This window comes from Peromyscus californicus, unplaced genomic scaffold, assembly GCF_007827085.1.
Source record: "Peromyscus californicus insignis strain IS unplaced genomic scaffold, ASM782708v3 Scaffold_17__1_contigs__length_78620276, whole genome shotgun sequence".
Classification (NCBI taxonomy): Eukaryota; Metazoa; Chordata; class Mammalia; order Rodentia; family Cricetidae; genus Peromyscus; species Peromyscus californicus.
This window is the reverse complement of record NW_026294469.1, coordinates 54,615,716-54,640,479: the sequence shown is the minus strand read 5'-3', so window position 1 is coordinate 54,640,479 and position 24,764 is coordinate 54,615,716. Positions and strand designations below refer to the sequence as shown.

Here is a 24,764-nt window from a genome sequence, read left to right as displayed (position 1 = left end):
AATTTGAAAGAATGTCCTCTGGCTGGGTGATACAAGCCATCTGACAAATCAGTGTTCAGTCTCTTTGATTTTTATCTTTGGAAACCCAGAGCTGGAGCCAGTTGAGACACAAGGGAGTCTGCGTAGCACAAGAGGGAGACAACGTAGGAAATGTTGGCTCCACCGTGATTAGCTCACTGGTCTTTATTTTTCAACTTGTGTTTATTTTCTGATAAAGTTACCGTGACCCCGAGTGTCACTCAATACAGTTCAAAGACTCAGAAATGACCAGGTGTTTCAAATAACTCTCAAGCTCTGATAATAATAGATTAGGGATTTCTTAATGTGGGCAATGTTAAAACATACTGATATCGTCCCTTAATGCCACCCCCAGGTGGAGGGGCGGAGGAGATTCCAGAGAAGTTTTTAAAGCACCCCCCCCCATCCCACCCCCACCCCTTGGGTTGTGACGTGCTCAGACTGAGTTCCCAAAACAGCAGTCAAGTTTTTAAACCAAAATGCTTTATCCCCTTGTGTTACTTCCCAAGTGAGAAGCACATTCTTAGGCTTTTTTCTCAGTTTATTTGATATTGTTACCCTAATGTCTAAGCCGTTACATTTCTAGCGTTCAGCACGTTTACCTGGACTCTCATAAAAGTTAGAGCTCCGTGCCTCCGTGTGGCTACTCGGGAGTACTGCATCCTTAAAAATCTGGGACGACAGCAAAATTGAGCTCAGGGCATATTTAGATATACAGTAAGTTTAGTGATGTGTCTTCCCTGGACCGGCCCGACCACATCTGGGTGTTCTCAGCAGAAACTCCAATAACAGCCTCCCTTTGCGCCTACCCCACACCCCAAAGGGCCAATAGAGCCCTATAGTTGTGTGGTCTGCGCACAGCATTCTGGGTGATCAAGTAACCTTCCCCCTCTAGGTCTTACTTTGCTTATCTGTAAAGGAGCACTAAAGACGCATCAGCTCCAGCAGTCCGTGATCCATATGAGTCCAGAACCGAGTGACGAGGCAGGTTTATCCTGTTGTGCAAATATGCAATTTGCACCAACACTTGGAAAAATCACCTGGAAATGGGCAAATAGGGGTGCAGAGATCAGCTTTTCACTCCTGCACGTGTACCCTCAATGGGTGGCTTGGCCCTCCACCAAGGTCAGATGTGAATTGTGAAGCAGAAATGTTCATTTTTTTTTTAATCTCCCATTCATAAAACCTCCCTCACACAGTGTGTAGCTCTATAGATGAAGAAGGGTGGATGGAAGAGTGGAGTCATGATTAGTGTGAACTGTCCACTTGACACACTGTGAATCAGCTGAGAAGTCTCCCAGTGAGCCAATATCTGCGTTGAATTAATCGACAGGCATATGGGGGGCGTGCCGTGATTATGGTGATCATTGGTTGAAGACCCAACCTAAAAGTGGCTAGCATCATTCTGGACTGTATAAAAGAGAAGAACGTGATTGGAGTATAAAGTCATGCCCTCGTGTCTCTCAGGTCTTTTTTTTTTTTTTTTTTTTTTTTTTTTTTGTGGTTTCTCGAGACAGGGTTTTTCTGTGTAGCTTTGTGCCTTTTCTGGGACTCACTTGGTAGCCCAGGCTGGCCTCAAACTCACAGAGATCCGCCTGCCTCTGCCTCCCGAGTGCTGGGATTAAAGGCACGCGCCCCCACCGCCCGGCGAGTGTGTCTCTCTGCTCTTGACTGGATCTGACCAGCTGCTTCCATCCCCTGCCACCTTGATGACCCCACAGTGACAGACTATGACCTGGAATTGGGAGCTAAAACAAGCCCGTTGTTCCCTCAGTTGCTTCTGTCGGGGTATTTTATCACAGCAACAAGGAACAAAACCAGCACAGACGGGTTCCCTGCCAGTGGCTGCGTGCTTGAGAAAGATGGATGGTCCTGTGCAGAGGACTGAGTTGTGCCCTTCGTGGTGAAAAGGTGACTCCTTATTTAGCTTCAGATACCCTCATAGTTGGGAATGGGGAACCCCTACAGAAATGGACAGCGGCTCTCTCAGTCTAGTGGGTTTGTAGATAGACAAGGACAGTGGAAGGGTGGCCGTCTCTCTGGCTGAGTGACGCAGCCATTGGAAGGATTACTCAGCCCCTTCCAGCTGTCTTCCCCTGCAAAGCCCTGTTTCCGGACTCCATGGGCTGGGCCCCACTCCGCTGGGCCGTGCTCCCCCTGAGTACTGCACTGTCAGGGATGGGGAAAGGCCGTCAGTGGTGTGTGAACTGCTGTCCGAGTGTGAGAATTTGTGCAGCGTGTGGACCTCGGCCCTTGGGGAACAATAAAATCACGTCAGACTTATAGAGGCACCCTTCTAGAAAGCACCAGCAGATGCCCACATTTCCACACATGAAAGCTGCTCATTAAAGGGCCATAACACGTGTTTTCACACACTTGGATGTCTAAAAACAGCTGGCCCCAAAGAGTAGCAGGGCCTCTGTCTCTCGCTGTCCCTTCCACTCCCCCATGACCCTGGGTCATTCTGGATCAACCTGAGAACCATAAAATTGTCAACACCTACCCCTACGACCTTCCGTGGTCATTCTCTGTACCCCATGGCCAGAGACTGCCCTTTAGTGCCATCTCTCCAGGCATGTGCCCTGCCCGCCTCCCAGACGGAGCTGAGCCTGTGTCTTTTCCCAGGGCCCGAGGAGAAGGCCGAGAATGAGGTGAGAGCCGGGACTTGCTGTGCATCGTGCAAGGAGTTCTCGCAGATGAAGCAGACGGTACTGCAGCTGAAACAGAAGGTACACTGAGCTCGGCAAGGGGGAGGGTGAAGCCCATGTTGGGGTTTGGGGAATGGCGGCTGAGGAGAAAACAGATTGTCCTAGCTGAGCATTGCGGTTAGTGTCAGCTAGATGTGAACTCTGGCTGTTTCCCCACTCCAGAGCTGCTGACCACCTAAACAGCAGCGGAACACAAAAGGCAAAGACCTGGGGAGGGCGTTACTCTATCAGCCCTGGCAATGGGTACATACAAAGTCGTTGAAAGAGTAGAATTCATACTTCTTGTAGAAGGTATCGATTCGCAGCCCCGGGCAGACCTAGGCAGTGGTATTTTTATCTGTTTTATTCATTGAGAACATTCTCTCTTAAATGCTCTCTCTCTTCTGTAAACCGACGTCATCCTGTGGTGCCTTCATTTTCTCATGTAACTTTATGGTCTGGGGGGGGGGGATATGCATCTAGGAAATCAGTACTCTGAGTGCCTCATGTCACCAGGAGTGAGGACCAACTCCCTTTCTGAAAGACTCCGCCTGATGAGTTGGGCACCAGGGCGCTGGTAATGTCATCCAGCTGTGAGGAAGGGCTTCGTGATGGATCTAGCGGCCTGGATTCTTGGGTGACTCTCCTGGGTTGGTGTTTATTACACCTGAGGTCAGTACACTTGCTGGCTTGTCAGCCACTCTGAAACGGTTCTTCAGCTGCCCAAACATAAACGTTCGGCTTTGTTTGTTTAATCACTTCCACTCAAGGCTCTCAGGAGATCAAAGGGGTGTGTATAATCTGTTTAACTTTGGCAGCCAGTTATTCTAAAGGGTAAAAGGGTAAACATGAGACACTCTCTCTTCCACGGCCAGAAAAGTGGCAGCTGCCCTAATGAGAAACCCAGCTACCAGCTAAACCATGGGAACAAGGGGCCGAGAAGGGAAGCGGCGTTTCCGACCTCTGATGCACGGGCTGGTGAGGTCATGGCCGACTTTAGCAGAGGCTTGTATGGACCTGGATGTTACACAGTTGTATAGTCCAGAGGAAATCATGGACCTCATCATAAATAGCTCGTGATAATAATAGGCAGAAAACCTTGTCTGTGTGCCAGTATAAACAAAGGGAAAGAAGGGAATATCTCCCATACAGCTATCCCCAGGTGACACTTGAATTGATGTTAACATTTTTAGAGGAAACCCAGAAGGTTTGTAGAAGCATTAAGCTTGTCTTTCATAGGCTAGAGCATCAGGCATGGGGGAGGTAGCTGATTATGATCTCAAGACACAAAGCTGGCTTCACTTTCCTTCCCTGGAAATAACCTCTGACCTTACACAAATTCTTTCCAGCTGGAGTGGTTTTAAGGCACTTGATATTGTGAGCTCTTCGCAAACTAGTTGCTGGGTTTGGCCTTCTCTTAATTGCCCACCAGTATTGTGTGATCCATGCAAGCCGACTTAGGTGACCCTCAGGTTTGCTGATGCTTTATAGGAATCATGAGGTTGTCTCAGTCTTCACTAGCTCTCTCGTGTGGTTGGGTTGAGCAAGTATTACTCTACCTTACGCCTCACTGTCCCCATGCACACGGCCTGAGCACTGGCATTCATGGGGCATTATGAGAAGTGATGTTTTATGTGTATGTATGAGGGGGTATGTGCCTGCATATATGTGCAGGGTTGTTTACCTGTTTGTGTGCCTATGTGGAGGCCAGAAGTCAATATTAGTTGCCTTCCTGCATCATTCTCCAACTTGTATTTTGAGACGGAGTCTGTCACCAAACCCGGAGATTGCCATTTCAGCTAGACAGGCTAGCTAGCAAGTCCCCGGGATTTGTCTGTCTCCATCACCCCAGAGCAGGGCTATAGATAGATGTGTGCTTCTCTGCCCTGCGTTTACATGAGTACTGAGGATCCAGGCTCAGGGCAAACGCTTGCCCACTGAACCTTTTTTCTTATCCCTGTTTTTTTCCTTTCCTTTCTTTTCCTTCCTTCCCTTTTCTTTCCTCTCCCTTTTCCTTTTTTTTATCCTTACCCTCCCTTTCCTTTCCTCTCCCTCCCTTCTTCTTTCAAACAGGTCTCATCTGTAACCAACCTGGCCTTGAACGAACTATGCAGTAGATGATGACCTTGAACTTTTGATCTTCCTTCCTCTGCCTTCCAAGTGCTGGGGTCACAGGCCCGTGTCACCATACCCAGCTGAGGGTCAATTCTCTTTAAAAGACACCTCCTGGAATATATGGCTTCCTGTCATATGGGAAGCAGTTTTATATGCAAAATCTTACTTAACTGTCTCCATAGCCTTGTAAGAAATGTGCTAGCATTCCCAGAGATGCAGTGCATACTCAAGAGGTCAGACCTGAAATCCACACCTTCTCCTGAAGCCTGGTGTAGATCGTCATTTGCCTTGAACATCCACTTGCTACTGTTGATACCATCTGTTCTTTTCATAGAACACAAGGCATTTATTTGCCTGGATAAACATTGTCCAAGAAGTAGTTATATGGGGAGGGAGGTGCTGGAGAGCAGCCAACCCCACAGTATGAGGTGATGTGCACACATGTTGAACTACACCATGAACATACAGGAGTCAGAATTCTAGCCACAGAAAATGCCCCAGGCCAAATCCCTTGGCTCTTTAGGGATCAGTCAGAAAAGAAAGCCACATAAAACAGAAACACGCAGAATACAAGGAACCTACAAGACCTGTTGTCATTTTTTTAACTAGCAAGGTTAACTGCAGTGTTCAAGTGAGGATTGCTGGGTGGTGGATTGCTTGTTTAGTGAAGGACATTATGTACAAGTCAGGACAGTGGATACTTTTTAAGGAAGGGAGGAGAGTGGTGTAGGGCACTTAGGGAAATCTGGTAGGGCCGGGAGGTCTACATGTTGGCTTGAGTGTTCACTGAGCATGCTTGCTTTAGTCAATGTCTAAGCTACATATATTAGTTCTACAAAACTTCCTGTTTGGGGCTTATACCGTCCCTTCAGACCTCACTGCCTCTTCCCCTTCATTTTTTTTTTTTAAGTCAGAAAAGAAATGTGATTTGATAAGAAAGGGAGCTTGGGGGCAGGTAAAGTACCTGCCATTAAGCTTTGGTTGATGGAGGAAGGACGAGAGTCACACAGTCTGTTGATTTCTCTTTAGAAGTTTACTCGCATGGCTAAATGGACTGCAGGAATGAGATAGCTATTGAGGACCAGGGGAGAAAGACCCCAAAGAGAGAGGCATAGCGCATCAGCAAGCCTGCTCAGCAGCTCAGAACCCACAAGTGTGCTCTGCCTCCGAAGGCCACTGTACAGGGAGCAGGGGACCTCTCCCCTCCTACACCAGCCACCCATAGTTAGCCCATCGCGAGCAAACAAGACGATGTCACAAGGATTTGCTGAGCACCCACTCTGCCCTACAGTAGCCTGAGCGATGGGGAAATACAAACAGTATGGAATAAGGTCCTGCCTCATCAAGTACGTTGACATTTTACAAAGAAACCAAGCCAGCAGCGTGACTGAATGGTAAATGGATGGAATGAGGAGGTAGCCAAGCTTGAGAAGTTGAGGTCAGTGAGGTGCACACCGTGAGCAGGCTCACTGTGATCCTGGTTCCCTTTCCTACCAAGTACATGTGCAGGTTCTAAACTGACTTTCCCAACTGTGTCACACACACACACACACACACACACACACACACACACACACACACACACATACATGTCATAACATTTTTAAAGAAAATGTACATATGCACCATGAAATTGTATTGAACCACAAAGAATAATAATCTCCAGAAAGATAGGTGCACTGGAGATGAGCATATTTAGTGAAATGAGCTAGACTCAGACCAAAAAAAAATGCATGTTTTCTTGGGTAAGTTTCTATTGCTGTGGTAAAGACCATGATTAAGCAACTTGTGGTGGAAAAGGTTTATTTGATTATATATAACTCAACCAAAGTCCATCATGAGGGGAAGTCAGGACAGGGACCTTGAGGCAGGAACTGAAATGGGCCATGGAAGAACACTGCTTACCACCTTGTTCCTGATGGCTTGATCATCCTGCTTTCTTACACAACCAAAGACCACCTGCCCAGAGGTGGTACCGTCAACAGCGGGCTGGCCCTTCCACAGCAATTATTAATCAAGAGAATGGCCACAGGCTCGCCTACAGGACACTCTTCTGCGGGCATTTTTCTCAGCTGATGACCAAAGATGGTCAAGTTGACAAAAAACAAACCAGAACGAATGTTTTCTCACATTTGCAAATTTTTAGATTGTACATAAATACATAAAGATATTCACGCATGCGTGTGGTGTGTGTGTGTGTGTGTGTGTGTGTGTGTGTGTGTGTGTGTGTGTGTGTGTGTGTGATGAAAGCAGAAGGTAGACTTGAAGAAAGAAGAAGATGAGGAGGAGAGAGGAAAAAGAGGCTTATTGGAGTGAATATAGTACCAAGTACATGATGGACTTGGAAGAAGTGGCCTTTATGAAAGGAGATAACACGTGCTAAATACAATGTCAAATTAATTATTGTCCATAAGAGATTTACAGCAGTGCCTGCTGCCTGGACCAAGCTCTGTATCTACCAAGCATGTGCTGAACATTAACAGTGAGCGCTCCATATTCGGTATCCTGCCAGCTCATGCCAACGGCTCTCCAGAGCAGATGCTTTTAATACAAGGCAAATCTGATCTGAGAGAATAGCAATGGGAAGTCCATTGATTGACACTCAGGAGAAGTACAGGCCCTGCTCATATTGCTATCATCTTGCCTCCCAACACTCGCACCCCACAAGCCCACTCCCTGATATTTCTGGAAGAATGTGGCTGGTCACACCCACTAACTTTCCTTTCCACTTGCCTTAGGAGTATGGGGTCTACAGGCTGCAGGAACATCAGGGTTATATTCACTGGCTTATCTTATAACTTGAATACAACTTGAACGTTGGAGTTAGTCAAAAGGAAAAAGCAACAGGAGCCGTGTTAAAACCCAGCCACAGTAGATCTCCATCCCAAGCCAGATGACAGGGTTTTGAATATGAAGATGTGATCATCTAGTGACACACTCCTCATTTTGTAGATGTGGAGGTGAAAACATGGAAGGCTAGAACACTTACCTAAAGTTACCTCTTGGGCACAGAGCCAGGAGTGAGTGCAGGCAGAACCTTCCCACAGGGCAGTGACTGTGGCTGGACACTGGACCCAGGCATCCATTTCCATGTGCAACAGCCCTCATAGGCGAATGTTACCATCTTGTTTATAAACAAGATCCAGACCCTACAGATGGACCTTGACAAGGCTGACATTTCAGTGTTGTTCTTTCCAAAGCCAGAACCCCATACCAGGATTCATATCCCCATGTCTCAACTGGTGGCCGATGGCTGGACTAGGCCTCAGTGGCCAAAGTTGACCCATGGTCCCAGAGAGTGTGTTTACTTTTGTTAATCCATTATGTTCTTATATTCATTTTCGAGTTGTAGCTGTCTACAAGACACCAGCAGCATTTTATTGAACACCAGATCACAGCAGTGTCCTCTTATGACTCTAAACCATGAGACCTGATCTGAAATAATGCAATGCTGATTCTCAGGACACACAAGACTGCCTCCACCCATCTCCTCTATCCATGAGGAAATTAACTTTGCAGCTGTTTAGTTACCACCAAAGTTTTCCCAGATTCACAGGTTGCCCAACTTCAATGAATGCTAATGTCACTGGTCCATGCAGTCTTCTGGCTTCCTCTAGAATGAGAAATCCAAGAGAGTAAGCAGAGTGGTAGCCTCAGAACCAACAGTCTCAGAAGCTACACACTGCCACCTTTACCACACTCTGTTCGTTAGAAACAGATAACCAATCCAACAATGAAAACAAGCCTCACCTTTGAAAGGAATGTTGAAGAATTTGTGGACATTTTTTTAAGCCACCAAAGTTTCTACTGCCCACCTGTTCTGAAGGTTGACCCTGAACGTATGTATAAATGGCCACCCACAGTCTGGTTCCTGGTTCCCAGGACTGAACATTCTTTAAGGGAAAGAGCCATGTCTTGGTCACCTCTGGATCCATAAAACAAAGCACAGGTCCTGGCATATAATATATAATAAATATATGTTTGAGTTATAAAGTGGTTACTTGAAAGGATTGGAAGCACAAAGCCAGTATGTTTTATTAGTTGTGGTAACTGTGTTCTGTGGATCCCGGCAACTCTGAATGTTCTGGCTTCAACCACTGGCTCACTGAGGAAACTCCTGCAAGAAGTTTGCACTGGACAGCTCCTCAGCTAGACAGGATCTCTCTGGCCCCTTTGCGCTCTGACTAGCTACAGTTAAGAGCAAAATCATGAGAAGGTCTTGCAGCCTCTACCGGTGACTCTAACATAGACTTCCTCATGGAACAATGCTGACTTTCTGACCCGGTCTCCCTTGTCTTTATAGATTGCTCAGCTTCCCAACAGTGCTGCTGAACTGGGCAAGTACGTCAATGGTGACAAGGTGCTGGCCTCAAACACTTACCTTCCAGGACCTCCTGGCCTGCCTGGGGGGCAGGGCCCTCCTGGTGAGTATGAAGAAGAGCTTAGGAAGCTGGTGGTGTTTCTGCCCTCTCCACGCACTAGAACATAGGCTGACTGGGAGCTCACATTCACCGAGGTTGGACAGTGCTCTTTAGCTTCCTCCAGTTCTCACAAGTGAAAGCTGATGTTCAGGGTAACATGCCTATATGATGACAGGCTATGGGGGAGTTGGGTTCTGTAGCTTGGGAAGAAAGGGTTAATTTTCTAAGATCAGATAAGACTCCCAATGGTCATTTTAAAACCCAATAATGGTACCACACATCTGGAATTCCAGTACTCAGGAGTCAGTGGAAGAAGGATCATGAGTTAGAATCTAGCCTGGGCTACATGGTGAGATCCTATCTCAAAAACAATTAAGTTAATGAGAAGGCCCATGAAGACTATTATTTAAGTTCTTCCATGGTGATGTATTGTGTCCCCCCCAATATACTGTGTCTCCCAATAAAATTTACCTGAGGATCAGAGGAAAGAGCCAGCCACTATATTAACATAGAAGTAAGGCAATTGTAGCACATGCCTTTAATCCTATCACTTGGGAGGTAGGCATCTGTCTGGATCTCTGTGAGTTCAAAGCCACACTGGGAATAGAGCCAGGCCATGGGGGTACATGCCTTTAATCCCAGCACTAACCATAGAGGTCTGGAGGTCTGTACAGACAGACAGGAAGTGACAGAGCTGGGCATGAAGAGGAAGTGGTGTAGGTGGGCTGAGAGAGCAAATGAGAGAACAAAACAGAAAGGCATATAGGTGTAGGTAGACAGGAAGTAGCTCGCTTTGGAAGCTGCGGAATTGGTGAGGTGAGGTTAGCTGTGGCTTTTCCTACTCCTCTGATCTCTCTCAGGCTTTAACCCCAATTTCTGGCTCCAAATTTTTTACTAATAAGACTGCTTAGTAGTTTGTCTACATTCTTCCTAGGAAAACCTTAACATACAGAGTAATAGACACATAAAATCATTCAGTTCTACAGAATCGCAGTCAGCCCCATCGCCACCTTTCCCAGTTCTTTGTCTACCTCCTTTTCTTGCTTAACACATTTTCAGCGATGTTCTTATTCCTATTATATTATAAGTGGGATTTGTTGAAGTATAGATTACACAATGAGGGTAGGCCATTCCAAGGTTGAGTTTTAGCTTTTGACAACTATGGACTCCCCTGTTACTTATGCTCCACACCAACCTCACAATACAGGAAGTTTCCACCATCCACAAAGCTCCCTTGAGGCATGGACCACCAGTGCTCTCCCCATACCAGCTCTAGGTATCCACCAACTGCTTTCCTTTACCAAGGCTTTTCCATTCTCGGACTGCACTTCAGAGGACCCGCACAGCTTATGTTTGGCATGGCTGTCTTTTTTCTATCAGCACACGGTTTCAGCGATTTTCCCTTACTTTGTTAGAAGATATAGTGAGAACTTATTTCTTCAAGTTCTGGGGTGTTTTACACTTTATTGTGAACCTTTCCATATATACATCAGTAGAGTCACACTAGTACAAGAAATGACATTAGTATTAGTAGGTGACACTAAACCATGGCTGTCTGGTGCCTCGTTATCAACTTAGCAGTGTGCTGGTTCTGACCTCTGATGTCCTAGCTGGGAAGAGGTGACATACAATGACTACAGAGGAGAGTAAGCCAGACTTACCCCTGGAATCTTAGCACTGAGAAGGCTGAGGCAGGAAATTGCTGTGCATTTGAGACCAGCCTGGGCTGAAGAGTGAGATCCTGTCTCAAAAAAAAAAAGCAAACAAACAAAATCAAGAAAGGGATTTACCTTCCTCCAGGTTAGAACACAGGAGCTTTTTATTATCAAGGCTGCAGGAAGATAGCATGTAGCTTGCAGTCGGAGGTGGGCATTGGAGGATTGAACTGGTCAAGGAAGATCAGTAAACTATCAGAACGGGAAGGGCATGGCCAAGCTTTCTATCAAAAGATCAGTAGGAAGTCTAAGTTTTCTTTCTGAAGGATTCTGTGCTTTCTGTCTAGTGTGTCTTAACCCCCTCGTTTCCACTACTGGCCTGAGGCTCAGTCTCCACAGAAGAACTGACCCAGGACTTTGGTGTAACCTCTTGTTCGTCCCCTGATGTGACTATTCTCAGTATCATGGCAGAGATTCCTCACACTGGCATCCTCTTGCTTCTTCTAAATAGGCAGGGGCTCTCTCCTTACAAAGTGATTCCTATCACAGTGGCCTCAGGCCCTCTATAAGTGGCTGCTCTTGCTTTGCATCTCCAGGCCAGTCCACAAGTCACTCGAACAGGGACAGCTACAGGAGCAGGGAAGCCTCTGGCTGTTGGTTTTCTTAACAAATGACTCAATAGTTTGCCATCCAGTTCTGCCGTCTGGTTTCAGACCTGGTTTGAGCTGTCCAGGGTCCTTGAGGGAAACAGTCTGATTGCAGATGAATGAGCTTTTGCGATGCATGAGGAATTTCTCGTTTATTTCTAGACTTGGGTTGCTTTCCACTGAGGTATATTTGGGTAGCTAGAGAGCTCATGAGGTTCTCTCTCCTTTGAGCAGAAGTTCCACCCAGAGCCCATCATGAATTGCGTACTGAACAGCAGCACAGGAGACTGCACTGGGGTGGCCCCTTTGGCTTTGGAGATGAGAGGCCGGCTCTCCGGCCTCCTCTGCTATGACAAGGTCTTTCCATGGGCATATCAAGGTCCTACATTTTAAAGGCACTTGACATACAGTGACCTCTGATGTTTACTGATTAGGTAACTGCAGGTGACATCTCACTGCTAGCTTATCTTTCTGCTGCTCTTGGACATAGAATAATTACGGGAGCGATCTGTCCCCCTTCCCAAATAAATGATTTCAGCATGTACCTGGAATGGGTATTGAGAGTTGGGACATGAGACATGTTTGAATGGAGCATTGGCTGCCTTCATCTTTGCCTTAATTCTTCTGTGAACTAGAAATGACTTCTCCAAATATGAAAAGCCTAAGGTCTTTGGCTGTTTGTTTTGTTTTCCGGAGGGTGGAATTATCCTGTGCTGCCACTGTGTTCTGTTAGTAGGAGCTGGTGATGAGTGAAAAGACAATTCAAAGGAGACAATATGGCACAGTAATCAACCTGGTTTCTCTTGTGCAGTCATTTCGCAGAAAAGCTTTATAAGCAGTCCACTGACATGACCTCTGTGGGAGAGGGTGGATGAATAAGACACAGCCTGCACTCACTCGGGGCTCCTTATCTGAAGTGGAGTCAAGTTTGATGTTCTCCCATATGCAGGATAATGACCCTGACCTTCCACCAAACAGAAAAAGTTAGCTCAAAATGGATTAAAGACCTAAACATTAAAACACTGAAGTCGTACAAAGTGGCATACTACGGCATACACAATGATTTCTTAGACACATCCCCAAAAGCAGAAACAGACGAAAGTGAGATCATCCCAAACTTTAAAACTTACCTGTATAAATGAAACCCTGAAAGGAGTCAAAAGGCAGCCCATAGGAAGGGAGAAAATGTCTGGACGCCATTTACCTAATGAGGGATTAGCATCTAGAACATGCTTTAAATAAGATAATTTAACAGCAATAAAAGTCAAACTGATTCAAAAATGGGCAAAGAACTTGAGTAGTCATTTCCTCAAAGAACATATACAAACAGCTAACAAAGCCGTGAAAATCACTCAATCTTATGGGTCATTAGAAGAATGCAAACCCCAACCCCAGTAAGATAGTCCCCTTATACTCACTATCAGAAGAAAAGGGAAAGGAAGGTTAAGCATTAGTCAGTGTTAGGGTTTGGCTAAAAAGTGTACCTCCCCAAGGTCCTCAGGTGCTGGGACTTGGTCCCCTGCTGGTGGCATTGTTTGGGGAGATGAGATCTGGAGCAAGTCCCTGGGTCCATGTCCTAGGGTGTGTCTTGTCCCCAACACTCCCCTGCCGCTTCTCTGCTTCCCATGCTGTGAGCTCTGCCATGCTCTTCACCATGGTGGACTGATAAGTCTGAAACCATGAGCCAAATTAAATCTCACTCTTGGGTTTTTCAGTTGGCATTTGATCACAGCAACAATAAAGCTAACTGATATAGAAAAAATATAGGAAAACTGTAAGATGTAAAATAATGTAACCACTGTGGGAAAGTAGTGAGGTTATTTTTAAATGCTTTATCTAGAACTTTCATATGGGTCAGCAATCCCACTTTTGTGTATTTATTCATGTCCATATAGCTCTAAGAGAATAGAAAGCAAGGTCTTGAAGCATTCAAGTACCCATGTCTATAACACTACTCTTCAGTGACCAGTAGTGACCATTTACTCTTTGGTGGGGGTCTAAAATAGTAAAATTGGTATATACCAATGAACTCTTAGTCTACTTTTTGACATGATACATGAACTAGTCTTAGAGACATTAGACATTTAACCTAATTAGGAGACATTTAACCCAGTTTTTGAAATGAGCAGATACAGCCAGGCATGCTACAGCACACCTGGAACCCCAGCACTTGAGAAGAGTTCTCAGTGTCCATAGAGATTTATTCTTACATGATGAAAACATTCTAGAGATCTGTGATACCACTTTGTGAGGGCACCCAACCCTTGTAAATTACACATTTACAAATTTTTAAGATAAAAATCTTTGTATTACGTATTTTATGCACAGTTTTTTCTTAAGTTCTCTAACTGCCTGTACCCTTTTTGCATATCTTCCCTGGATAATGTTCAGGGTCAGAAGTGAGCGCTGTAGTCTGCATCAAGGTTCAGCCCCTCAACTTGAACATTTGTGGCCCTCAGGAGGAAAGACATTTCCTGGAGACCCCATCATGTGACAGACATTCTGTGTCCTGCATGCATGTCTTAAATGGCAGTGCAGGGGTACCGCTTCCTCTATTGCAAGCTCCACCCAGGCCAATGTGGTTGTTTCTAACTCTGTTCATAAAAGGTGGAGAAACCCCACAGGTTTCTGAATCAACCTCCATGACGAAATTATATGAGAAAGTTGGGTAACAATTATCATCACCCAGGTACAAAAATGGTCATGTAGTTAGTTCTTAAATACTCCCAATGCTCTGTTGATACAAGCCTCCAAAAAGAACTTTAGAAAACAAATTTACTGTCTACAGAGATCCAACAGGTAGCCTTGGTGAGTGAATATGGCTGTGTGAGGAGCTGAACTGGAACAGAGCACAGACTCCATCTAAAAGGACACCTCCTGATGCCCCAGACCATTGTGCCAGCAGCAGAACTGGGGTCTAATTTTACTTCTTCCTGTTTTCAAACTATGGCCAGAAACCCAGATTTTTGCAGGAAGTCTCTGAATTTTTAAATAGGAATATTCACAGGCAACAGTTGCTGCTAAGACATACACCTATATGTAATGATTCATGATGAAGTGGGCACTTAATTTTCACGGGGAAGGGAACTGAGATGATTTGGGGTGCATAGTCTGTTGTGTTTCAGTGGGGTAGCAGCAAAGCTGAAGAGCAGAAGCCTGAGTGATACAGCATCCCAGGGTCTGTTAGGGAAGGACAGAAGTCACGGGGTGAAGAGTGCCTTGGAGAAAGATGAGAATGAGCAAGTATGATTGAACTTGGAGCAAAGGAAGCCACTGTATGGTTTTCTTCCTTCAAATCCGCCTCCTTACAGAGCACTGGCAGTATTTAAAAACTAGCCATATGATATGATCTAGTGTCTGGTTTATATGTGAGTCATCTTGGAGTCTAATTCTGCTGACTGTTATATCACTTGATAACTGCTTGTTTATTTTGCCCTTGCTTATTTATGTGTGTCAGTTTTTTTTAATTGAATGCTGCACATTATTTGTAGAGAAACACTAGAGCCTGAGGAACTTGCCAATCACTCTCTGAAGCAGGCCTCTTCTGTTGTCAGATCTGTAACAGGAAGTTGAGTCATCCTAATCCTGAGTTAAGTTACTTTTGGGCTCTGTGGTCACTATATTTTCCATCAGTGCTTTGCAGTCTTCAAATGTTCAAATCCATCCAGTGGTAGGATGCTGCTCCTTTGTGCTGAGTCGGTATCTGTGGGTTTTCTCTGTGTTCCACTCTCAGCTTTCTGAGGTCCCTACACAATTCTCTGCCCTCTTGTCCATTCTTCAGTAGTAGATTCCTTTTACTTTATATTTCATGCTGGAGTTGTGGGAGCAGAGGCAGTTTCGCTTTTCTTTGTCCTGCGCTTCTGGGCCTTAGATACGTAAGACCTCTTCCTCACGCTTGTCCCCAGACAATCATGGACAGAACAGTGTCTTCTACCATTTCCTCACAAGCAGTGAGTATGTATAATGCCTACAGGAGAGAGCATTTGCTCCCCATCTTGGGGGATTGACGTTTTTATGGTAATGGTTAAAGGTAGGAGAGTTCTACAGTTAAGAAACATTCCATTGAGCTTCTAAGAATGGGTGAGGAGTGAACACTATCAGTAGGAGGCAGGGGGCACGAGCTATGAGGCAAGAGTTGAGGCAAGCGTGAGAAAGGAGGAGGCCCAGCAGCCTTTTAGTGCTTACTGTGTGTGTGAGGCACTATGCCATGTAATGTGTGTGCGTATCTAAAATTCTATCTAATGCAGCCATTGTATATTGGAGAATTTGACTCCCATTTGGAGATAAAAGACTAAGGTCCAGAGGTCTCAAACAAGTTGTCAAGGATTCAAATGTAGCTCTCTTTGACGGTAAAACATTTCTCTGCTGGTGTGTGGGTGTGTGCAAGCGCACACACATGGAGGCTAGGGGGTCAAATTTTTGGTGTCTTCCTCTGCCACTGTCTTCTTCTTGCATTTCAGATAGACTGGTTGACCAGCAAGTCCCTAGGATTTTCCTGTATCGACCCACTCATCCTCTGGGACTGTGTTTATAGCTATTCACCACCACACCAAACTTCTGCATGGGTACTACAGATCTGAACTTGGATCTTCATTTTTATGCAGAAAGTACTTTATCCACTGAGCCATCTCCCCAGCCCCACAACCTTGTACTCTTAAGTACTCTGTAGATAACATCACATACTCCTGGGATCCAGGGATAGAGAGACACAGGGCAGGACAGGCTTAAAGAGGTAAAGCAAGCAGATCCTTGACTGAGTGGGGAGGCTGTGGAACTAAGGATCTACTGTAGGAACATTGTCAAGTTTCTGACTTGAGCAAATAGGTGACAGATGGTCCAAGAAAAGAGAAAAAAGTGAAGTCACTGTAAATTGTGTTGAGTTTAAATTTCCATGAACACAGTGTAAATGCCACAAGGCAAAGAGCAGAGTTAAAAGGCAAATGTCTACAGTGACTCCTAGACTCTGTATTTGTCTTTATTATGGGGTAAGTGCTAATAAGATGTTCTTGATTACAGGCTCACCAGGACCCAAGGGGAGTCCTGGATTCCCTGGTATGCCAGGCCCTCCTGGACAGCCTGGCCCACGGGGCTCAATGGGACCTATGGGACCGTCCCCTGACCTGTCTCACATTAAGCAAGGCCGGAGGGGCCCTGTGGTCAGTATCTCCTCTGAGACCCATGTAATACTTGGGGGAAAATGGTTCTTGTTCTGTACATTTAATTTAGTTAAGTCAGATGCTTGTGTCTTCTAGGGCCCACCAGGAGCACCAGGAAGACATGGCTCCAAGGTAAGTCTTATAAATGATCCTTAACAGTTACAGGTCTGTTTCTAGCCACTTGGACATCCAATGAAGCTTGGCAAACCCTATTTACCATTGAAAGTTGAGACACAGATATACAAGTTGAGAATGGCAAACCCCACAGCCTACAATGCTTGAAAATCCTAAACTTTTAGAGCATATGCAACATTGTGGGGAAATGAATTTCAAGCTGGGTGTTGTGGTATAAGCCTTGTGTAGTTATGATTACACTCATATTCCTCACTAATCTATGTTTTTTTAGAATGGCCTCACTTATTTAAGTGGAGAACCACACACAGCTCCATTCTACACAAGTGCTGGCTTCTCTATAGAGCTGACAGCTGCTTGTCTCAGACAGCAGCTGGTGTGCCTTACTTTCGAAAGGTTGGTGTTTCACACACTTCCTAGACAGACAAGATTCCTTATCAGATCTGGTTTGAAAATACATAGCCTTGTGAGAACTCAGCAGCCAAGCCACTCCACCCAAGCTTGCCAGTTCCAATAAGAGGTCCCCTGAATCCAGCTCCAATTCTGAATTTATTCCCTGCAGAAGGACGGTTGTGGGTGGTGGGTGTCTAACCAGAGACAGTGGTGCTAACATCTGCATGCTCCAGAATGCTAACCCTCACCTTTCGGTTTTAGGGGGAGAGAGGAGCACCTGGGCCCCCAGGGTCTCCGGTAAGTTGCACTGTCTGTCCTGCTTACTCAGTGGGGATGCTCTCAAGAGTGTGGCACTCATAAAATGGTGGAGCTGGGGCTGGTGAGATGACTCAGTGGGTAAAAGCACTTGTCATCAAGCCTGATGACTTGAGTTCAATTCCCAGGACCCAAATGTTGGAAAGAGAGAACTGACTCCTGCAAATCCTCCTCTAACCTCCATAGGAGTGATATACATATCCCCACACAAGTAAATAACATTTAAACATTTTTTTAAAAAAATATATGTGTAGGTGGAAGTTTCTGTGCCAACAGCCAGCTCCCAAATAACTACACAGAAACTTATTATTAATTATAAATGCTCAGCCCATAGCTTGGGCTTGTTACTAACTAGCTCATACAACTTAAATTAACCCATTTCTATTAATTTACATGCTGCCACATGGCTCATGGCTTGTTGCCTCATTTTCTGCATGTCCTCCTCCCTCTGTGTTTGGCTGGTGACTCCGCCCTTCTTCTTCCCAGTGCTCTCTCAGTCTTGCTCTCCCGCCTAACCTCTTTCTGTCTAGCTATTGACCACTTGGCCCTTTATTAAACCAATGAGAGCAGCACATCTTCACAGTGTACAAAGGGTTATTCCACAGCAGAAGACACATTCAGCTGTCACTCAGGCAGTCGAGTCTGTGGTTAGGAAGAAAGCTGTAGATGCCTTAAGCAGCTCATTTGAACTTTTAAAATCTGTTTCCTGTTGTTACTTTTTCTTTGATCTTGATAATCTCTATGTGAAATATGTCCTCTGAAGCCCACTATGCCAGGAATCCATTTTCAAGTGTATCATAAGATGTTTGAAAGAAAGGCTGAAGATACGGCCTAGTCAGTATAGTGCATGGCATGCAAGCAAGGGGACCTGAATTCAATCCCTGGAGTCCATGTGAAAAAGCCAATATTATTAGAGTGCACTTGTAATCCTAGCTCTGAGGAGGCATTGCATAAAAATTAAAGCTTACCAAATATTATACATGATGAAGAATATCTAATAATAGAATAAGGAAGGTTTGATTAGGATCTTTCTAGACAATAAGGAACAACATACTCTCAGTTTCATTTAGTTGCTCCTCTTATAAACATATTAATAACTTCATTATTTTTTAAGGAAGAGCAGAAAACATTTCAAACTCTTCCTTCCCTCTAAGCCCTTCGCATTCACTCCATTTAAATGTCCACCTCTGAGCCCAGTGGAAGCCTGTGGTGGTGAATCTGCATTTTACAGATGGAGAAAGCTTAAACAGAGACATCAGGTAGTTTGCCATGAACACACAGCTCGGAAGAGGTTGGTTCAAATCCAGCAGAATCTTAACCTCTTGGCCACTGCACTGACCTCCAGGTTTCTTTGGGAACTCTCCTGAGAAAGGAGAGGTGACTGTATCACCAGTGTCCATGTGAGAGAAGAGGGACTGGAGGACAGGCCTGAAGATCCCAGGCTGCTCCTGCAGTCCTTAGATCTATCTACTCTGTTTAGGCCACAGAGTTGGTTAGAAGGTAGTCACCCACGAGCCACAGGACTCACAGCAAGCAAATTTGGCAGGATGCTGCTGTGACAAGTAGCTATAAATTCACAGTTTTGATTCCTCCCACGTGCACAGGGACCCCCAGGTTCTTTCGACTTCCTGCTGCTTGTGCTGGCTGACATCCGAAATGACATCGCCGAGCTGCAGGAGAAGGTGTTCGGGCACCGGACTCACTCTTCAACAGAGGACTTCCCCCTACCTCAGGAATTTTCCAGCTACCCAGAGACTCTGGACTTTGGATCTGGGGATGACTACTCCAGAGGAAGTGAAGCAAGAGACTCTGAGGCCCCCAGGAACTTCTATCCATAGCACATCCCACGTCTTCATGTCACCAGAAGAGAAGCATAGCTTCACCCAGTCATTGCATCTGAAGAAAAATACCACTGGAGGCCTAAAGCCTTTCTCTGTACTGTCTTCCTGCCCTCTCTTTACTCTGCTTCCAAATCCTATTTTCCGGGTACCCTGCACTTCACACTAGCAACAGGAGGATGTGATGGATAACATGCTCTTCTTGAAGAGCCGCTGGGTGGTTTTCATCAGGACCATCCTTGACATCCTAGTTCTTCAGGAGCTTTTGAATTTCTAAGTTAATTGTTCCCACAGAATCTTAAATTTTGACACAGTGCCAAAAGGGGAGGGGAATGGCAAAGTGGGCTCTTAGAAGTGTAAGGTTCGTTCTAAAAAGAAAATTGTGTTCAAAATACTTGACTGTTCACCCTTTGCAGTCGGGAGTATGGCTCTTCAGTTAAAGAGGGTTGAAGCAGCACAATGTAGATTGATGTTGATTTTTTTAAAAAAAAAAAAAAAGACTTTTCCTTCGCAACATCACAGATTTCAAATTCTGCATCCTATTTTCCAGGCTTCTTATTTTATATTTGGTTACAGAAACAAAAGAATAAAAAAGAAGTACAAAATGCCCTGGCACTGACCAGGTGGCCAGAGGTGCCACCAGGCCCTGATCCTGGCTGAATCAAGGGTGGAGGGCAGTTGTTGGCAAAGGGTCACGGGGAGGCATTGAGAAGGGCTTCACTAAAGCTCGATCACCAGAGGCAGGTTAATCTGCTCTTAAGACACTTGGAGTTCTTATCCCCAGCCAGTCAAGCTAACCAGTGCTCTGGGGATAATGCACAGCTGAGAGATCTCTGAGACAGAGAAGGGGAAGAGATTTTTTTCTAAGTTGACCTAATTTTCCATTATTTTCCCCTGATTTAGTTAAAAATCCCTGTTCTAGGTCTCCTTGACTTCTTTTCCTGGGCCAGATGGAGATGACTTGGAGGGAGGCACATTCTCCAGTGTCTCCCTGAGTCCTTTCTTAGAGCAATTCTAGATCCCTAGGGACTCGGGTTCCCAGAAAGGAACAAGAGGCCAGGTTCCTTCTTGTGTCTTCGAGTTCTATTGAGCTTCCCAAGGGATCTTGCTCACATGGTCGCCTACACCAGGGTCCCTTGTCTGCTACCCTGCAGAATCCCCTCATAGTTCTAAGAAGTTTCCATTTAGCTTTTTCCCATATCCTTATAGCCTCCATCACCTCCCACCCCTACTATGACGGCTTGTTGGAAGAAAACTGCTATTGCGTCTGCATGGCATGGCACTGTCCATCCTTCTTCCCGAGAAATGAGAAGGGGCTCTGTCTACAGAGCTCGGGTGGCCCAGCGGTCTTTTGATTCCTCTCTCATCCCTCTTGTGGCCCCCTTCCTTTCCCTCTCTTTTCTCTCTTCCTCTCCCTTTCCTTTGCCCCTTCTTCCTTCCTTCTATCTCTTTCCTCCTTCCCTCCCTTCCTCTCCCTCTACTAGTCCCTTTACTTCTCTTATTTTCTTCCCTCCCTCCATCCCTGCTTGCCCACTGGCCTCCTAACCTGTTAGAAAGGCAGGATTCCCACACACTCATGCCGAATCCCCGGTGGCTGTCCACCAGCAGTTCGTGGTAACGGCAAACACACACTTGCCTGCTTGCTCCCGGTCTCTTCCTCTTCCCCACTCAGCCTCTCCAGAACCTGAGCATCACCACAGATGGCCTTGCCAGCCATGGGTTCCTGAAGAGATGGATGCAACCACAGTCAAGTCCCACCTGGAACCTATTTCATGCTTGCCTGCTTATAGAACCCAGAGTTTCAAGGGTGTGGATAGATGAATTCTCAAAACTATGCACAGGCTCTGTGCGCAGTGATATGTCCATCTTTTTTATGAGGAATTTTATAACCTCTACTTTTTCTAGACAGTGAAATGTGTCTAGAAATATAATCTTTATTGCCAAATGCTGGTTAAATACAAGCACACTCCATGCTTGGCCAGAGGCCAGGATAATGTACTAAAAGAATGAAGTGAAAGTCATAATACCCGGGATTCATGAGTCTATTCTAGATAATTATCTCCAGTAAAACATACAATAGCCTGTATTTTGTAACCTCAGTCTGCTGGACCAGGTCAATTTAGGTAATCATTACTCCTCAAATTTTCAAAACTTGGACTACTAACTAACTATAAGACCAGAGTATGTCCCCTATTTGTCCAAATTATAGGTTCTTTTTAGTGATAAAACATTATTGCTCATGTATCTTTTAGTTGTGGATAAAAAAATCAAAGCTTTACTATCTAAACAAACTTCTACTCAAAAATCCCATGGTTAAACAGATTTACTGAGTCACTTCTTATCTCATGGCAAAAATGTTTTGGCTTTTTTTTTTAATATCTTCCTCAACCCGTTAGTAGAATTGTTCAATTTTTCTAATATCCCCACAAGTAAGACTTGTGTTTATAAAGCAATGGGAATAAAAACTCACTGAGAAGACATGCATTTTAGTTGAGAAAAACTACTCTCCCTTCTCAGTTCCAAAGGGAAAAATAATTAGCTTTCCTATGCCAAAAAAATATTAGGAGCCAGATACAGTGGTATATGCCTGTAATCCCAGAACCTGAGAAGTAGAAATAGACAGGTCAGGAGTTCAATGTCAACCTCAGCTACATAGCAAGTTTGAGGCCAGTCTAGGCTATATGAGAGCCTATCTCAAAACAACAACAATAAGAATGATAATGATAATAAATAATAATGAGTAGGAGACTGAAGAGATGACTCAGCAGTTAATGATGCTTGCTGCTCTTCCAGAAGGCCAGAGTTCAATTTCCAGCTCATGCATCAGGCAGCTCACAAACTCCTATAACCCCACTTCCAGGTGATCTGATGCCCTCTTGTGGCTTCTGTGGCACCTGCACTCACATGTGCATATACACACATAGATACACATACAGATAATTAAAAATAAAGTCTTTTTTTAAAGGAGTGGGTACAAAGAGGATGCTGCCTTTCCTTGCTTTCTATGTTACTCTCTAGTACTTGCTACAGAATTAACTAAAGTCATATTGCTGTGTAGAGTCCATTGCCCAACAGGTAAATAATAAGTGCCCATTGACCTTCAAGGGAAAGAAGGAATATTACCCCACCAAAGACCAGGTGCAGAGCACCTAGGTAGGTCCAGATAAGTCATGTTCTCTTTCCAAGATTCTGAACAACCTTGGCCTTGGGATTGTCACTATCAGGCATGTTGGGACCGATCTTCTTCATGACCAGGCATCATACTTCATCTTGGGGTCTCAGGAAGCAACCACCTATCTTATTTTGAATATCATTTCCCTCCCTTTCCCTTGTCCAGGCTGTCTCATAGAGACAGCCTCAGCAGGCACCTCCTGCAAGCAAAATTATCTGCCAGGCAATCTTTCTGAAAGGGAAAGTCATTTGCTGGGACCTGAGCCAAGCAATAGAATAGAGCCTTCTAAAGTTATCGGTCATGTATTCAGGGAAATAGATGTATTATTTCCTGACACAGTAATCATATATGTTTCACAACATATCAAAAATAATTTTCTATTTAGATGAAAAACAAGAGCTGTAATTGTTAAAGCTGAAATAATATGCTTTATATACTCCTCCTACAAATGTTACCATCAGAGAGAAACCATGGAAAGGATGTTTGGGCTATACATCCCTCATGGAGCTCAGCATGTTCTGTCTCATTCCCAGAGCTTGTTCCCTTGAGGGGTTCATGAGTCTGTTTCTGTTTCCCAGTGACTGGTCATATACTTCAATATCTCTGTCCATTATTTATATCAGGTCATATAACAGTCAAACTGGTATTCCAACAGTCATGGATGTAATACTATGAAGTGCTTTTGTATGACTGTATATGCTTAATAACAAAGTTATTTTTCTTACGTGGTTCTCCTGTGTTTTGTCCGGGCACTACTGTAAAAGGAGCCATCCCCTGGCCAACTGAATATGGTGCATCCATTACTCTTCTTGTTGAATGTCAAAATATCTGTCTGACAAAAGAAACTTCGGGGAGGGTTTTGTTGTTGGTGTTGTTGTTTGGTTTGATTTGGTTTGGTTTGGTTTGGTTTGGTTTGGTGTTTTTGTTGTTGTTTTGTTTTGTTTTTTGCTCATGGTTTGAGGGACACTTCACTGTGATGGGAAAGTCACGGCTGCAGGTATCATGGTGGCTGGTAACATTGCCTTTGCACTCAGGAAGCAGAGATACGTGCTTCCTTGTTGATTTTTGGCCTCTCTGAGAACTAAGTACCAATCTATCTGCCTCCTTCCTAGACTAAGAGGGCCTTGGAGGGCTGAGGAGATGGTTTACTTGGTAAAATGTTTGCCATGCAGGCATGAGCACTCATGTTCAGATCCCCAGCACCCACATAAAAAGCCGGGTGCTGCACACATCTGTAGCCCCAACACTGGGGAGGTGGAGATGGGGATTCTTGGCACTTGTTCTAGGTTCAGTAAGAGACCCTATTTCCAAAAATGATGTGGAAAATGATTGAGAAAGATACACTCTATTGACCTTTGACTTCCATTTGCATGCCTGCACACATTCACATAAGCACACATCCACGCTGATATGTGTAACACACACACACACACACACATACACACACACACACACACACACACACACACACACACACACACACAGCCCCCAGGAACAAGAACTTTGCTTTTTTTTTTCTATTGGGCATCTGAACAGTTCCCATTGTACAGAAAGAGTTGAGTAAACTAGATTTAACTAAAGTTTATTCTTCATGAAACCCTAAGACTGGTGCCTTTATTATGCCACACACACATTCTGAGAGGTAAGTTATCTTGTCAAAATGCCACAAAGCTAAAAACATTTCTAATAAAGGTGTATTTCAGAACAAACAAGAATCACTGTGTTTGTTGACTTTGTAAGCATAGCACAGACACACACACAGTTTTCCCCACTTGGGAATCACTTAAAAGTTTGCCACGGTGCAGAAGGTAACACAAAGAAAGTGTGTCAACAAGACATCACAGAGCCATTTGCTTCCCAATGCTCTATTCCACACTAGGTGCTATGAGGTGACTGACATGTGTAAGGCTGTTGGGATTATCTTTAGAGGCAAAGAAAAAAAAATAGCAAAGCTAATACAGTTACTCCCCAAAGGTAACTTGGAGCCAACACTCAAAAAGGGGAAACAGAATAGATTTAGCAAATGGTCTAATACAAGGAAACCCGCAATTGTTTGGGATAATTTTTATGTCAATTCCTTATTAATAGCCATTGCCAGCATATTTCACATTGAGCTGCATGCAAACAGAAGAATGTTCTGATTCTGTCTCTGGTGGGTGAACTTGATGATGGGGTAAAGCATAGAAGCATTGGGGAGTGACCAGCCAGATCATAA

General features: G+C 44.8%; 1 protein-coding gene across 3 annotated transcripts in view; it reads left to right on the top strand.

Moving 5' to 3' along the window:
• The window catches only part of Ccbe1 (collagen and calcium binding EGF domains 1), a 250,353-nt gene extending 227,080 nt beyond the window's left edge, over positions 1–23,273 (top strand). For 2 of the 3 annotated variants that reach the window (XM_052742360.1, XM_052742362.1), the window contains 6 exons: positions 2,644–2,747; positions 9,124–9,244; positions 16,560–16,699; positions 16,779–16,831; positions 17,486–17,521; positions 19,144–23,273. In XM_052742360.1, coding sequence (XP_052598320.1) covers positions 2,644–2,747; positions 9,124–9,244; positions 16,560–16,699; positions 16,779–16,831; positions 17,486–17,521; positions 19,144–19,546 — 857 coding nt within the window. In that variant the 3' untranslated portion in view covers positions 19,547–23,273. The remainder of the gene's footprint in view (positions 1–2,643; positions 2,748–9,123; positions 9,245–16,559; positions 16,700–16,778; positions 16,832–17,485; positions 17,522–19,143) is intronic. The other variant, XM_052742361.1, reaches the window with a different exon arrangement.
• The last annotated feature ends 1,491 nt before the right edge of the window (positions 23,274–24,764 follow it).